Here is a 17,651-nt window from a genome sequence, read left to right as displayed (position 1 = left end):
AAATTTGTGGCACATGGGCTGGAAAAATCCCAATTGTAGTCCAAAACCAGATTAACATATAATTGGGAAATGTTTAACAAAATAAAATGCCTTTGTAGTGGTGGTCCCCCATGCCAGTAATGTCTTCCTTCATTAGTTCTGCCTGTTAGAGAGCTTCCTTTAAGGGTCAGATCAAGTATCACCTTCTAAATGAAGCCTTTCTTGGTTCTCTCAGCTGCAAGAGCCTCTCCCCTCCCCAGTTACCTTCATATCTACCTAGAGAGTCACAGAGAGATATGTTGTATATGTGTATAGATAAATGTTGTCTCCTACTCCTAGACTGTCAGCTCCCTGAGGGCAGACTCTTATTTTTGTCTTTGTATTCCCAGAAGCCAGTACAGAGCCTGGCACATAGTAAGAATTTCTGTCCTGATTGATTTCCCAAGGTCATATAGATAATAAATAGCAAAGCTGAGGTTGGAAAGCTAGGTCCATGTGCTGTGTGCTCTGTCCAGCATACCACACTGCTGAATGCTAACCTCCCTTAGTCCTAGCTAGGACTCTGTGACTTTTATGGGAATCACGATACTCAGGTCTGTTTCACTAGCCTTCCCCTCTATCCTGAGAACCTGCTATCCTGAACTGCCAGCTCCTTGATACCTTTCTGCCTGTGTCACTGATCTGATTAGCCAGTTAACAATGCCTTTGACATTACACTGTCCCTTTTTCAATCTTGTGCCATGGAAATCCAAACCAAAGTTACCATTTTAAACCTTTTTTTTCCCAGTTTGAGTTTCTGTCTCTACGTCCCTGCCCTCCTCCACTTCTTCCACCCTTTTCTTCAGGCCTTAGATGTGTTTTCTAGGCAAAAGCCCTGAGCTTCAGGGAGGCATTGTAACCGCCTCATCTTTTCTTGAGCACCTGTTTCAGCTGAGTGTAGAATGAGGTATGGAGGTAGGAAAAGCTTTTGGGACTGCCTACAAGGCAGGAAACTTTTGCCTTAGTTACAGCCAGCCTTAATCCTTGAATAATTCAGAACTCAAATACAAACTCCTTTTGGAATTAAGAAACTATCAACTACAAGTCAAATTCCATTACAACCAACTCCAAGAACTTCTCCAAATTATTTTATGTTTCTTGAACTTTGTATTTGGGAAGACTTCCTTAGCTGAGTCAATAACTTAAGCTTGGAAATATGCTTGTCATGTAGAGATTTTTCTTCTAATACTAATTATCTGAACACAAATTTAATCTGCAAGAATCAGTGGGGCCAAATGGAGGGTTACTTAAAAGCAAAGGTTTGAGGAAAACAAATTTTCAAACCACTTTATCTGTCTGTATTATTGTAAAAATTGGAATTTAAAAGGCATCCATCTTCAGAAAACAACAAAAGGGTCATCAGCTTACGGGACAAATCAATGCCTTAAAACATCAATTTCTCACATCCTGTTCCTTTGCAAATATATTACTTTGATTAGTTGCTGATGCTGTTAATTCAATTCAACGAGCTTCTAGCACTAGCTAGCTGTAGGGTTGGTGAAGGGTTTTATGCTTATTATCTCATCTGTTCCTCACAACAAACCTGTGAGGTGGGTACTATCACTGCCTCCATTTTACAGATGAGGAAATAGAGGCTGAGTGATTACACAGATAGTTAAATGCCCGACTCGGATTTCAAACTTAGGTCTTCTTGACTACAAGTCTTGCAGTCTTTACGCTGCTCCCTCTAACTGCCATGTGTGAAAGGCAAAAACAAGAATCCCTGCCTTGGAAGAGGCTAGGGATTCCAGATTAGGTGGGGGGGGGCATCCCAGGTAGAGGTGACAGAAAGCCCGGCAAAGGCAAGACAGATTGCTGAGTTCTGGGAACAGCAAAAGGCCAGCTGGGTTGAAAATTTAAATGGTTTTGCCTCAAATGAAAAAAAAAGTGAGCAAATAGAACCTATCAGCAGAATTACTGATTCCCTAGTCTCTTAAAAACTTTCTTTCCCAACAATGCATTGTGCTGTCATTTGAGGTTTCACATTGGTTTATTGACATCTTAATAGAAATAAATCTCAGCTTTGAGTGGAAAGTGCACTTCTCAATTCCTTCTCGTCGTACACAACCAAATAATACTCCATTGGGCTGCTGCCATCTCATCCGCCTGTGCCAGCTTTGAGTCAGCGGCTGGGTCAGTGGGAGGGAAATGTTTCCAAACTATATTGTGTTATTTGGTTCCCAAACCTCCACTGCCCCCTTCATATTGACTGTGTGGAAGCAGAGAGGTAATTCAAGATAAAGCTGGGTGGGAATGTCAACAGCTGACAGTCCTGGTGGTTTTGTTTGAAAAAAATAAACATGTTGAAAGATGAGCTGGAACTTTTTAGAAAGGCCTTAAGTGGTTCTTATGTTCACCCAGCCTCACTTATACTCTGCCCCCTGTTCCTGATTTGGGCTCATTTATTTCTGGCTAAGCCGTTCACAGGGCAGCTAGGTGGTGTAGTGCATAGAGTTCTGGACCTGGAGTCAGGAAGACTCTTCTTCCAGAGTTCAAATCTAGCCTCAGATACTTATTAGATGTGTGACCCTGGACAAGTCACTTAACCCTGCTTGCTTCAGTCTCCTCACCTGTAAAATGAGCTGGAGAAGGAAATAGCAAACCACTCCACTATCTTTGCCAAGAAAACCCCAAATGGGGTCACAAAAAGTCAGACATGACTGAAAAATGACTGAATTCAAAAGCCATTCACAGAGACACAGCCCAAATAGAATTCTTTTTAAAGATATGGCCAGGAACAAGCACCCATCACTTTTACCGCTTAACATTTGGAATAAATATAAGTAAAAGGTTTACTTTTATAAAAGCTTAATCATGTTTCTGATATTAGGTGTCTTCTCTCATAATAAACTAAAAAGAACTGAGTTCAGAATGAATGCTTAAGAAGTAAAATGGGCACTGAAAACATAAAATCACCTTTAAATAATATGCTTACCTATGTCTAAAATCTTTATTTCTTGGGAGGAGCAGATAAAGAAAAGGTAAAAAAAAAAGTTCAGTTAGAGAAAGTCAACAAAGAAGTTAAAGAATGAGTAGAACACAGATATTTTATTTTTTTAACAGAATATTGTTAATTTAACAGAAATAAGACTAGAAATGAATTTCATAGAGTGAGACAAATTAATTTACTTGTAAAGTGAGACATTGATTTTGACTGTTATAATATTTTGTTATCGCTCTTACATTAAACAAGAAAAGTTCTGACAATAACTCTGTAGTAAGTGGATTAAAGGAAAGCTTGGAAATGCAGCCATGGAGAATGGTAATAGCATATTCCTGCTTATCTCACTGCCATTTCCTATGATCTAAGGCAGCTTCCTTAAAACAGTTCACTCCTCAATTTCATCACTTGTGAAATGAGGGTAATGGTATCTATCAACCTATATCACAAGATTGTTCTGAAGGACATTAAAGTGATTACAAACACTCAGCCATATACCCCCGGGTGCTAGTTGCTCAGTGGAGCCAATGAGGGAATTTTTATATTGGTCCATTAGGGGACCATTCAGCAAAGTCCTGGTATACTACGTTAATGGCCTGACAGAATGAATATACTTAAACCTGGGCTTTTCCTGACCCCCACAAAGGACCTAACATTCCTAGGGACTAATTTAAACACGTGGAAGATCTGTCTGGATAAATAGGTTAGTAACTTAGACTCAACTTTTTTTATTTCTTAAGCTGTTTCCCTTTTGTATTAAAATGTCAAAAAAGTATTACATTTGAATTCATTAAACAATGTGGCATTTCTACCATCCCCAAATTAAGGAAAGACATACATACCTCAGTTCCAGAACACTAGTTACATTCCCAGAAGGGAATATCCGCCGTACATAGTTGAAGTCCCCTACATACAGGCTGCCGTCAATCCCGCAAGCCAAAGCAGCCGGAGCCAGTAGCTTGTTGCCGTCAGCTTGACCATTGCAGCTTGGGCATGAAATGCTGCGCCTCCGTCCATTGCCCATGATACTACTGACCACTGGAGGTTGTTGAGAAATGAACTGATTTTCCCCATTCCCCTTGTAGAGTATACCTGTGGAACAGACACATTTATTTTTTCCTTTTATTAAAAGAAATGCCTTGAAAAATTATAGCTTTAATAATACTCCTCTTCCACTGGCTATCATCTACTGTGTCTTAGATTTGGATGGGAAAACATTTAATTTAAAATTAAAGCAGTACACAGTGAAAAAATATGTTTTGGTAGTTAACAAGTACCAAGCAATAAATGACATAATATCTTTTATAGGACAAGTTATAATTGATTAATAATTGAAATGAAGCTTGCTGATTGGAAAGAGCTGATTCTATTGATTGGCTATTTTTTAGGATAACTGATACAGACATAAGAGATATTTATTTTTTCCACGTGGGTTTATAATACTACTACTAATATCTAACACTTAAATAGTACTTAGCATATGCTGGGCACTGTGCTAAGTACTCAACAATTATTAGCTCATTTAATTCTCACAATAATCTGGGAAGCAGGTACTGTTATTACGTTCATTTTATAGATGAGGAAATTGAGGCAAATGGAAGTTAAGTGAGGTTTCTGAGGCTGTATTTGAACTCAGGTCTTCCTTACTTTTTTTTAATACAAAGTCCAGCCTCCTATATCTACTGTACCACCTTGCTGCCCATTTTATAAAAAAAAAAACTGGAGCAAAGAACATGCATGAGATCATAGGTCTAGATCTGGAAGAGACCTCCGAGACCCTTTAGTGCAGCCCCTCATTTTAGATATGAAGAAACTGAAGCCCAGGGCTGCTGAGGGGCTTGCCCAGGGTCACACAGGGAGTAAGGATGTAAGATGGAATTTGAACCTCTGACACTTTTCAGGCTGTTAAAAATAATCAATGCATGTCTGAACGTCACTGTAACTTAAAGGGTTTTATTTTTTCTGTTAAAAGTCAATATTTTGATGATAAGTCTATATGTATACATAGATATTCAACATGTACATAGGATGAATATTATAGGGAAAAGTGTTATGGAAACCCAGACTACTCTTTAAATTGAATTCTGTTTTAAGGCATGAAAGTGAAGTTTTTATTATTAGTAGTAGTAGTAATTGCTACTACTACTACAACCACTACTACTGCTACTACTATTAGCACATTCTTATTATATTCGCAAAGTGCTTCCCTCAAAATAACCCAGAGAAGGGTAGCAAAAAAAATTCCTATTTTACAGATGAGAAAATTGAGGCTTGGGTAGGTTGAGTGACTGTGAAAACAAAGAGCAACGACTATTCTCTTTTTGGTCTTCTAAAAATAAAGAGAAAAATCCCAACAGAGAATTCTACATGTTTCACACTTGGAAGCGTTTTTAAAGTTTATATTCTTTAACCGTATTTGCTTTCTATAAATCAGAGGTCCTCAAACTGTTCCCCAAGGGCCAAATTTGGCCTGCCTAATGGCTGTACAAAATCTGGCAGTGGACTGGATTTGACCTGTGGGCCCTGGTCTGCTGACCTCCATGACTTAGTTATGGTGTGTTGTATGGATGGTCAGTTATTATTGTTGGGTGCATGTGCCCAAATCTCAGCATGTTACAAGTTGAGTAAACCACTTGCTGCTTTATGCTTTCCAGTTATGTGTATTTTATTGACTAGACCAAATTTCAAAGCAACTCTTTAGCCAATAGTTATGTTTCTTTGCTGATTTGCTGTTAATACAATCAAATCCTAAGAAAATACACATGAAGAAGCTGAGATACTGTTCCTTCTTCTCTGCCCCTCACTCATCCCTGCCTAGAGTAATTGTAAAGTTAGTAAGAGTACAGAAAAAAACATCACATTATGCCAAAGGGGATTATTTCTAAATGTTCTGTTATTTACATTAAGAAATCAAGAAGGATGAAACGGACTTCAATTTTTAAGAAAGAAAATCCAAGTATGGCCACAAAATAATAATATACAGTTTACCCAGGATACAAAAAAGAATGCATTAATAACACCTAAAATCTTTCTTCTTTTGATTGCATAATTTTCAACAATCATGGAGTTCCATTTTTGCAAAAGAGCTTATTTCTATGATGTCTGTCAGAAGAATTCTGACAAGTCAGCATACCGCTCACTGCACCTGATTTATTCAGCTATTACTTTGAAAGACTGGCCCTTCTCGACACTCCTCTGTTACGACAGAATGGAAGGATAAGCATTAGAATATTTATTTCCATGTTTCAGGGTGCTCACCCAAGCACCTGTCACTGTCTACATTTTTGCCTTTTTCTGCTCCTCAAATTTCCATAGCTCATCCACTTTGTCATGGCTACAAATCATTTTGTTTATTCAATTAGACACACATCACTTTGAAAAGTCACTACTTGTCAAGCTTAACTCTTGGATATAATTCAAAGTCACAATCAATTCACCTTGTGAATTAAAAGTTGACTCATCTTCTCAAATAATTTTTTTCTGTCAAGTTTGCAAATATTTTTTGTTATGGTCGAGTTCTCGCATTTGACTTGATGTCTGAATTCATGTGAAGCATCTCTGCTTGATCTTTTACTGAACCTCGAGTGTCAATAAAGCTATACAAAAGTACCACACTTGAAATTTAGGATTTAGATCCAAGTTTAGTCTATCATAAAATCATATCATTTAGAGTTAGAAGGGCCCTTAGAGATTATTTAACTCTAACATGTCCCAGACGATATCTCAGGGTGATCTGACTTTTAGTTTTTAAACGGCTATGCCAGATGAACGCAAGGTCTGAAATGTCCTACACCAAGGTAGAATGGCTGTTAGTTTGTGTCTACTGATGGATTTTGAGTCTCTGGACCAAGGAACACCAGATTAACTAAATTTAGAGAGGCTCATCACTACAGGGTTGGCCATCTGGAAATTAATTTCTTCTATCATAATAACTCCTTATTAAGCTTTGAAAGGATTCGGTATGCATTGTTGCAAGAAATGCCCACACCAATACACACTGCAGATCCTTAAGGAATAAAACAAGCACAATCACACTAAGGTTTGTAAATAAATCTTTAAATAATCCTAAAGAGGAACCAAGGAGAAAAAGAACACTCTGGAAAAAAAAAACCCAAACATGACCTACTTTCTCCCTTTATTGATATGATAAAGGAATTTGAAGTCTTTTAAAAAATTGTCTTCATTTTTCTTTCTTTTTTACTAGTGATAGGAAACATCTTACCATTTTGAACATCCAGCACATGATGTTTATCTAGTGTCCAGCCACCCATATTGGATGCATCCAATTCATAGCCTTGCAAAATGGCGGTTCTCTTTTCCCACAGAGTTAGGTCCAAACAAGATTCATATTCATATCCCACAGACACTAGAAGGACAACAAATCACATTTCATTTTCCCAACTGAAGGTAGAAATGCAGCTTATTATCATTTTGCTAATTTTTTCACGTTGTATTCTGAGGCTGTCATACTTCTTCCATTTGTCTTGTGAAAAAATATTTTGTCTTGATAATTCAGAAAATGTAAACATTTTCACTTAAAATTTTTTTAAAAATAGCATGGTCCCCTGTGATTTTTCAATGACTTACCCAATATATTTTTCTGGCAATATTCTGACACCATAGGTTGTATCCACAAAACACAAAGTGAAATAGAGGTCTAGGAATTGGTAATTCAGAATTCACCGAAGGATTATAACTAAAAATCATGAATGATAACTAAATCTTCTTGCTATTCCCATTTCTGATGTTGTTAAGTGATAAGACTATTGGAAACAAACAGGATTCAAGAGGGGTGGTAAAAAAGGCTACTGAATTATACTGTTTTCATGTGTAAATATTGAAACTGAATGTAAGTAATTGAGTAGTAAATTAGCAAGCATGAAAGTGAAAATGAAGGTTTCATTGTAGGATTCAAATCGTTTCAACAGATAATTATTAAATTCCCATGATGTGCAAGACACCATTCTAGCCCCTAATAAGAGGAAACATCAGAGCTTTATACTGTACACAAAATGAAGGGAAGAATCCACAATTATGTGGTTACATGAATTGGAAAACTCAGACCCTAGAAAGATGTTTTCATCTTAAATATTACTGACATTTCAGCCTGAAATGAGTTACAGAACACAAATTCCCCACGTCCTAAATACTTCCCACTCTGAGCTTGGTTTCTGATGCTCTGGGCCCAAGGCTATGCCAATGCACATACCAAGTTCAGCTACTCTGACTGTATCAGCCAGTCAATTCACTTCCAACAACTGGTTTGACTTAATTTCTTTTCTTCTTTTTCTATTTAATTGATTTGCTGCTAGAGTAAAGCGACTGTTCATTCAGTTTGGGTTAAATGATTGTGCTGATTTGGGATTTAAACCTAGCTGAGATATCTTCTACTATTAAATGTCACTGTGACTAGATGATTGAACCAACTGGAAGAAATGCAGGGAGTAAAAAATGAAGAAAATATACCATAGAAATAATACATGAAGTAAGGCAGGGAAAAATAGAGAAGAAAATACAATGGAGGGAAGAAATAGAGATAAATAAGGGGGAAGAAAGGACATGACCCCAAGCTCCTCTGGGATAGTCTTCACTCCAAAAAATAAAGAGAGGCATCTCCTTTCTCTCACATGGTACACTTATCATTTCTCCACAGAATGCTATGCACCAGGTAGGACATATCTTTCTCCAGGGTAACTGACAGGTTCCTTCCAAAATTCCCTCCTATCTCGTTTTCTGATTGATGCCCACTGAATTTCCATGAGCTATAATTTGTTCTATAATCATTATGAATTTGAAACAAAAGTTTAAATGAAGGCAGTAAAAAAATAAACAACCTGCAACATCTATGGAACTCACCAACAGCTTCCGACAAACCATAGACTTTCTGATTATATGCATCAGTCTTGTCCCATATGAATGTATATGCAAGATTTGGTGAAGCTGGGAACCATTTCTGAAAGAGTCTTCCTACTACTGCCACCATCAGATGAACTTTCATTAAATTAAATGGTATAACAGACTGAGTCATGGTGATCTTCAAAACTGACTTGTACCCTGCTGCTCTGGAGCTCAAATAGGACAGTTTCAGGTCTGTGCCTGGAATTGGAGTATCTTCATGAAGTACCTAAGTTATGAATAAAACAGATTAAAAATATCAGTTCTAGCTGATGCATTTGCTGCATCAGAAAACAACAATAACCCCAAATTATAGAACAAAACAAGACATTAGAGAGTAAATACATATGCCAGACATGAAGCAGAGATTTCAGGGGACGTTAGGAACATTTATTTAGAACTGGAAATGACAACAGAGGCCCTGTATTACAACTCCCTCATTTATACTGGAGGAAATTGAGGTTACGAAGGTTGCATGATTTGCCCGAGGTTCTATCGGTAATATAGGAAACAGGATTGGACTCAGGTCTTCTGACTCCAGAATCAATGCTTTTTCCACTGTACAATATTGGTCATATTTTTGGTAATTAATATGAATAATTTTCATTCTGTTACAATATCTACAGTGTAAAGTATTACAAAAGCATATCAGGAAAAGTTTTTCATTGATTTGTTATTCTAGTAATAATCACAAGTGACACGGATTCTTCTACCCTCTTTTCTCCTTTACCTGCCTTTAGTTCAGAGTCATGTCTGATGCTGATAGAATCAAGAACAAATCCCTTAACATTGAAGTTTCACTTTACACTCAACAAACCGGCAAAGTTAACAACAAAAACAGGAATAGGTCATGTTGGAGGAGCTGTGATAGACGGGCACTCTGCTGATGGAGCAGTGAACTGGTTCAACCATTCTGGAAAGTGGCTTGGAATAATGCTGAGAAACTGACCAAAAGGCCCATGAGGCAAAGATGCTGCTACTAGCTAGCATATACCCTGAGAAGTCCAATAATTTTTTTTTAAAAACTCCTTTCCATACCCAAATATTTATAGCAAGCAGAACCTTTTTTGGGGGGTCAAAGCAAAAGCGTGGTCCCTGCCCACAGTGAGCTCACAATCTTAATAGAGGAAACAGTGTGTTAACAACTATATACGTACAAGATATGGTGCAAATGAGAAGTAATCCCCAAGGGAAGGTGTTACTAGTATTCATGGTTGGAGGGGGGCAGAGATGGAACCAGGAAAGGCCTCTTGCAGAAGGTAGGATTTGAGGTGAGACTGGAAGGAAGCCAAGGAAGCTAGAAGGTGGAGGTCAGGAGGGAGAGTGTTCTAGGCACATGGGACAGCCAGTGAAAATGTCCTGAGTTGGAGATGAGTGTTATGTGAGAAGAATAGCAGAAAGGCTGGTGTTGCTGGATTGAAAAGGATGTACAGGAAGGAGGCAGGGTGTGAAGGGCTTTAAAAGCCAGAGGATTTTCCATTTCATCCTAGGGACAATAAGTTGTTGCTGGGGTTTATTGAATAGGAACATGATATGGTCAGATCTGTACTTTAGGAAGATCCTTTTGACAACTGTTAAGAACTGGAAACAGAGTGGATGCCCATCAGTTAGAAAATAGCTAAATAAAATGTGGTGTGTGGATAAAAGGGATATGACTGTGCTGCAAAAAGTGATATATACAGTGATTACAGAGACTCTTGGCAAGACATACGGATTGATACGAAGTAAAGTAGGTAGTAGTAGCATTAGAAAAAAACATCATGCATAATGGGCACTGACAGTATAAATGGAAAGAACATTAAAAAATCAAGATTAAATGCTGTAAAATTAATGTTAACAAACTTGGTTTCAAGACATGATATGAGAAGAGACCAACCCAGTTTCTTTAGGGGTGGGAGACTCTGGGTGTGGAGTGTTGCATACAACACTAGACTTTTCTGATGTGTTGGTGAGTCCTCCTGAATCATTTTTCCCTCTTTTAAAAACTCTGTTACAAGGGATGACAGTGAAGGGGAGGGATACATTGGGAAAATGGTAATGGTGTGCTGGGGCCAATCTGTACTGGTTTGCAACAGTTAACTGTCAACTTTCAGCATGAGCATTTACACCTCAGAAACTGGCGAACTCTATAAATCAGGGCATCATTCACTGTTTTGTTGATTGTCTAGACTTCTGAAAGTGATGGAGAAACTCTTAATGCATATTAAACTTAAAAGTATGTCATGAATACATTTTTGGGGGTACAGCTGGTTGTAAAACATTTACCAGCACACCATCATAAATAGGTGACGTAAAAAGAAAATACAGACATTACTCTTTAGAGCTCTGGTTGCTTGGTTCAAAGGTTCCTCTGGAAAGGGCCAAAAGATGTGATCTGATTGGCTGAGATCAAGGATACAATGTCTAGTAGTTAAAGAAGAGAGAACTAAATTGATTGGACTGTTTTGTAAAACAAACCTATGGTTTGGGCTTCATTAGCCAACTGATCAAAAATTGTTAGATTATCCTAGAATCACATTTTTAGAATTGGAAGAGCCCTAGTCTCTTTTAGCCATCTCTGAAAAAAAGAATACATTTGAGTTCTTTTTAATTTGACCTTTAGAATGGATACTTCCGGCAAGAGGGAACTTGCTACCTCCTGGTGCTGGCCCATTAGGAAGCTCTAATAGCTTCTGACTTTTCATGACCCCATTTGGGGTTTTCTTGGCAAAGTGGTTTGCCATTTCCTTCTCTAGCTCATTTTGCAGATGAGGAAACTGAGGCAAATAAGGTGAAGTGACTTGCTCAGAGTCACACAACTAGAAAGTTTCTGAGACCAGATTTGAACTCAAGAAGATGAGTCTTCCTGGTTCCAAGCCCAGTGCTCCATCCACTGCACCATCTAGCTGTCCCCACATATAAAGTTAAATCTCCCTCTTTGCAATTTCTACCCATTTCTTCTCTTTCCTTGTTATAGCAGTACAACAAGTCTGATCCCTCTTCCATATAATATCCCTTCAAATACTTAAAAGACAGCTCTAAGGGCTCTTGGCTTTGATCTTGTCTTTTCTAGGCTAAATATCCCTAATTCCTTTAGCCTATTCTCACATCACTGACTCAAGTCCTTTGCCATCTTGGTTGTTTTCTGTTGAATCATCTTCAGTTTATCAGTGTTCTTCTGGAAATGTGGCATCCAGAACTGAACCCAGTACTTAATATGTAGTTGGACAAGGCAGGGTCCCGTGAGACTTTCATCTCTATAGGTCAGTACGCCATACCATTTCAGTATAGCCTAAAAATGGCATTAGCTTTCTTAGCTTCCATATCACATGACTGACTCATACTGAGCTCAATATATGTACCCCAGATGTCTTTTCCGCCCTTGTTTTTGATCATTTATGAACAACTCCTTGAAATGACATACTCAAGATGTGGAATTGTAGTCTTTGGGACCAGCAGAATTCTTTAGTAGTCTAGCACCTTCCTTAAGGGAAGCCTTGCAGGCCAACACTTTGGACTCTGTTTTCAATTTTCTACCAATTAGGGTATGATTCTGAAGAAGATAAGGATGGAAAAGAAAAATGAGGCTCAAAGAGCATGAGGTGAGGAGGCCACGTGGCTATTGAGCGTCAAAGATGTTTGGCTCTCATCTGAGATTTTTCCTAACCAACCATAAGATGCGTGAATGAATTAGAGAGCTTAATGATTAATTAAAAGAACACAGTAGTCTGTGTAAGTCTATAACGCTTCTCAGGATGACGTTAAAGTCTTTGGGAGATCTGAAGAGACCTAAAATGATGATTGACTGTCTTTTTTAGCAGCAGTCCTCAAAGTGTGGTCTGCAGACCCTGCAGGGTCTGTGAGGTCAAAACTATTTTCATAATAATACTAAGATCTCTTTTACCTATAAAAATACTCCTCCCTTTTCCAATTACATGTATGTGTGAAGCCATATATTCATATACTTCAACCAAAATATTCTATCACTAGAGACTGAATGCAGAAGCAGTTATAAAAATCCAGCTGTCTTCTGTTAAGCCAGATAGTAACTTAATCTAGTTCTTAATCTAATCTAATTCTTCTCACTTTTGGGGGAAAATATAGTTATTTTTCATAAAAATATTTATATTAACATAATGAGATTATTTCCAAACAGTTTGTTTAAATAATTATTAAAATTCAGTATATGAATTTTAATCATTTTTATAACTTTATTAATGCATATTAATGTTAAATAAAATTTAAATACATATTTTGGAAATTTTTCAGTTTTAATTTCTATTACTATAAATATTGGTAGATGTAACCCACATAAACAAACTCTTTGGGATCCTCAATTATTTTTGAGACTAAATAGGTCTTAAAACCAAAAAGTTTGAGAACTGTTCGACATGTGCTAAGATCTCAGTGTTCTCCTACATGATCAGAATGTCTGAACCTCAAACTGAAAGAAACCCTCTGGAAAGCAAAATGGTAAAACCACTTAAAAGAGAAATTATACATACTTTAGAATTCAAATTAATTTATGGTCTGTTGTTCAACCTTCTTTCTACATGTGAGATTGATTGACTTTCTTCGCGTTTCTCCTTTTGCTTCTTAGAATTTGCCTCCTTTTTCAGAATCTGACATTTTCTTTTGCAGTCTACTTTTTGGTTCCTTTTGCTCACTATGTACCTTTAGAGGCATACAGGTTGCCCTGGTCTTGAGTTCAAATGTGGTTTCAGACACATTAGTCTGAACCTGGACAAGTCACGTAATTTCTGGTCTAACTGGCAATGATGATATCATCTATCTACCAAGGTTACTGTGAGGATCAAATGAAATAGTATTTGCAAAGCACTTAGGTGTAATGGATAGAGCACTGGGCCTGCAGTCAGGAAGACCTGAGTTCAAATCTGGCCTCAGATACTTCCTAGCTGTGTGACCCTGGGCAAGTCACTTCACCCTGTTTGCCTCAGTTTCTCATCTGTAAAGTGGGCTGTAGAAGGAAATCGCAAACCACTCCAGTAACTTTGCCAAGAAAACCCCAAATGGGGTCATGAAGAGTTGGACAAGACTGAAACGTCTGAACAACAACCTCTGATTCCAGAGGCATCAGGCTTTCCACAGGGACACAAACGAGGGAGTGTCAGAGCTAGCTCTTTGTCCAGAGCTACCTGTGTAAAAAGCAAGTTAATTTGCTATATTCCTCTCCTGTAAACAGAATCATTTCCAGCCAAACAATTCTGACAAGGATGGTAAAACAGGCCAGGATGCAAACATCCCTGCATCGTAAGCTTTATAGATCGAAGAGACCTTTACGATCTTCTTCTGCCTCCCCCTGCTACTTATTCTGTAGAGAACCCTGAGAACCCTGAAGACCAGAAAGGTTAAGGCTGGCTTGAAGAATGGTAATAATAGATAGAATAGAAACAGGGAAAGCGAAACAGGGAGGTGGTTTTGGCAGTCCCACTTTGTGGAAGGTAAAATAAACTACCGAGCTTTCTCTTGCAGACATAGGATCCCAAAGCTCCGCTCTTGGCAACCGCAGGAGTATGTCACTGATCCTTGGACGTTTCACCCATCTGCAGGTTCTTTCTAACTTTGCTCTTTCTGTTTCGTGTACCACCCTGACCCTTCTAATCTACCTCAGCCTCAGACTTGACTCTTCATTCTTCATCACTACCCGCCGTCCCAACCTTTACCCAACGTGTTCCGTGAGAATCCTGCCAATCTTCACCCACGACATTTCTCCTATCTGTCCCTTGCTGCTTCTTCTGCTCTCATTACTTCTGGCCTGGGCTATTGCAGTAGCCTCCAGTCCACCTCCTGTCCAGCTACCAGAGTGCCAGTCCTAACCCAGAGGTCTGACCAGATCATCTCCCTGCATAACAGTCTTTAGTGGCTCCCCATCTGCTCCAGGACTCCTTGGTTTGGCATCCAGCTGACTCCAGTCGACCTTACTATTCTCATTTAGCATTACTCTCTTGTATAGACTCTTCATTCTAGCCAAACTGGCCTATTTGCTGTTCCCTGTATACAACATACCATCTCCTACCTCTTTGCAGTCCCAACTGAAGTCCCATCTTCTACAGCAAGCATTTCCCAAACCCTTTTAATTCTAATACCTCCCCTCTTTGAATTATTTCCTATTTTTCTTCTATATAGCTTGTTCATACATACTTGTCCCTGCCGTTAGACTGGGAGCTCCTTGTATCCCCAGTGCTTAGCACAGTGCCTGGCACGTAGTAGGGGCATAATAAATGTTTATTGACTCTTAGGCTGTCCCCCATTGCTAAAAGGCTTGTCTTCCTCATCTCTCCCCTGGGAACCTCTAGTTCCTTTCAAGACATCTCCTATGAGTTCTATCCTGTCTATGGAATTACTTTGTATTTATTCTGAGAGCAAAGAATGTTTCATTTTACTGCCTAGTACAGTGCCGGACATACAGTAAGAGCTTAATAAATACCCACTGATTGGTTGATTGCTCTCTGTACACGTTATTTTCCCTCTTTAGAATGGAAGCTACTTGAATACAGACATAAATTTTTTTTTTGTTCCCTGCAAATAGCATATTGCCTGGCACATAGTAGGTACTTTAAAATGCTTGTCAAATTGCTGAATTAAATTAACTGCTGGCCTGGCTTTCAGGAATTTGCCTATTCTGTGGAAGAGATGTTATCTGACCCTTCCTGGCGGCTGGATTTATTCCAGGGTCTGTACAGATTCATAGGGAAGGTTTATTGAATTAAGAAGACTAGAATAGGCTTGATTATCCAATATTGTCTCTTTTAATCCACGTTTCCTTAGCTACCTTTCTCTGTGAACCTGGCTTAAGCAAATACATATTTGTTAAAAGGGCTTGAGAGTGCTGTTTTACTCTGGAAACCACAAATTCCTAATACTTACCATTTATGAATAAAGCCAATTTTTATTGTTCTCAGTTCCCTGCCCTCAAGAACTAAAAGTATTTTTTTTAGTGGAAAACATATGGAAGGGAAAAACAGTAAATGTACCTTCCAAGCAGCATAAGGCCTAGTTAAAAAACAAATAACATACTCTATCCTTAAAAATACCATCATTACTTGCTATACAGAGTATGAGTGATTAATTATTTCAAGTTAAGAAGAAACATCAGGTATTGGATTTTTTTTTGAGAACAAAGGATGATGTTTTTGTTTCAAGAACAATCTTGGTCAAGAAAATTTTCCCCCTTATATTAATTGTGAAATGGTGGTAATTAAACAGGATATGCTTACATAAAAAGAACAAAAATCCATTCTCTTTAGTAGTATCATTAAACACGGAGTGCCTTAATGTTAAAAAAACAAACCAAACCCTAAATATCCCTTCTGTTTTTAACACATCACTTTTAATATCACATTCTTAAATCATTTTTTATGACTTTACTAGAAATTTGCAAACTCCTTTAAGTCTTTCTGAAAAGCACATTGTTAGAAGGTGGTTTATTTTTAAGTTATATCTTGCCTGTGTCTCAGGAATAATGGGACTGTCTTCAGGAGAAGATCTGAAAAAGGTGGATAAAGGTGATGACACAATGATGGGATTTGGCCTCACAAATCCACTCAGATCACAGCTGGGAATGTCATTCTCTTCTTTCTTCATGACCAGGGTATCCATCACATAAAAGACATTCCAGGGAATCCACACAGTGTGATACTGAGTGAGGAAAGGTGACCGTTCAAATACCAGGGTGAGAGATGCACCGCCATTTGCCACCAAGTCAAACCTAAAAAAAAACCAAAATAAACTTAATGAATTTTCCTGACCCAGAATTCTACCATCACGTTGTTATCTTCTTTCTTCCTTGCATTAAGCAGCTCTTAAAAAAAGGAATCAACATCAAAAAGTATCTAACATGTTTTCTCACACAGTTCTCCAAAGTCTCAGAAACTCATTTCTACTTTAAAGCATTCATAATGAAAATCTATCTTCTAAATAAACAAGTAACATAAACATAGATATGTGGTAGCATATCTTCTTCTAAATAAACAAGTAACATAAACATAGATATGTGGTAGCACCAACTCACATTCCATCCTGGCGAGTAATAGTGTATCCATACTCCGGGTAATGAAAAAACGAGACATTAACTCCAATCAGGGGCGTCCCATCCGCAGTTAGTACTTGGCCTCTAATGACAGATGCAAGGCTGAGGGAAAAGGAAAAGAATTAGAACGAGCATTTGTTTTCTCAGGCCAACATCACCGTGATTTATAGGTAATGTAACTTAAGGACAGAGAAACGCTACCACATGCAATCAATCGCTATTCACAAAATCAGAGCTGAAACACTCCCAAGCCAATGCCCTCTTCTAACTCGGTGTAATTTACATTCTCTAAGTGCCTTCCTGTTTACCCGGTGTTTTAATTTGTTGCAATCTGTTCTTTGGAGAGATATCAAGACCAATAATTTAGTGATGAATTCTTAAAAATTATAAACTCTATGCTTTTCTTCTATAAGTCATATGTCTGGCACTTACATGAAGAAAAGTATACTTTCCAATTAATTCTGAGGCAATCTGGAAATCTGCGGGGACCAAGGAGTACAAGATTTAAAGGGGCAATAAGGAACATTTGTGTAACAACTTTTAATCAACTGCTGTGCCTAACTGCACTAATGCTGTTAAATTTCTGCAGACCCAGGAGTTCCAGTGTAAATCATCTTCTTTGCTCAGTGAGACACAAGACACCTGCTTTCACTTATGGGTTTATTTTCAGGTCATTACTGCTCTGTAAAACACCAGTCAAATAGCTTATGTAATCATACCACCATGCAGTTAGCAGTTCCATTACATTAATTCATAATTTATATTATT

General features: G+C 38.0%; 1 protein-coding gene across 1 annotated transcript in view; it reads right to left on the bottom strand.

The window, feature by feature from the left end:
- The window catches only part of LOC118853460 (teneurin-3), a 324,419-nt gene that overhangs the window by 77,186 nt on the left and 229,582 nt on the right, over positions 1–17,651 (bottom strand). Inside the window, exons 13-17 of the mRNA XM_036763567.1 lie at positions 16,866–16,985; positions 16,301–16,562; positions 8,816–9,083; positions 7,182–7,325; positions 3,802–4,051 (exon numbers count right to left, since the gene is read on the bottom strand). Of these exons, the coding sequence (XP_036619462.1) occupies positions 3,802–4,051; positions 7,182–7,325; positions 8,816–9,083; positions 16,301–16,562; positions 16,866–16,985 (1,044 nt within the window). The remainder of the gene's footprint in view (positions 1–3,801; positions 4,052–7,181; positions 7,326–8,815; positions 9,084–16,300; positions 16,563–16,865; positions 16,986–17,651) is intronic.

Source organism: Trichosurus vulpecula, chromosome 6 (assembly GCF_011100635.1).
Source record: "Trichosurus vulpecula isolate mTriVul1 chromosome 6, mTriVul1.pri, whole genome shotgun sequence".
NCBI classification, from domain to species: Eukaryota; Metazoa; Chordata; class Mammalia; order Diprotodontia; family Phalangeridae; genus Trichosurus; species Trichosurus vulpecula.
This window is presented reverse-complemented; position numbering and strand designations above follow the sequence as displayed.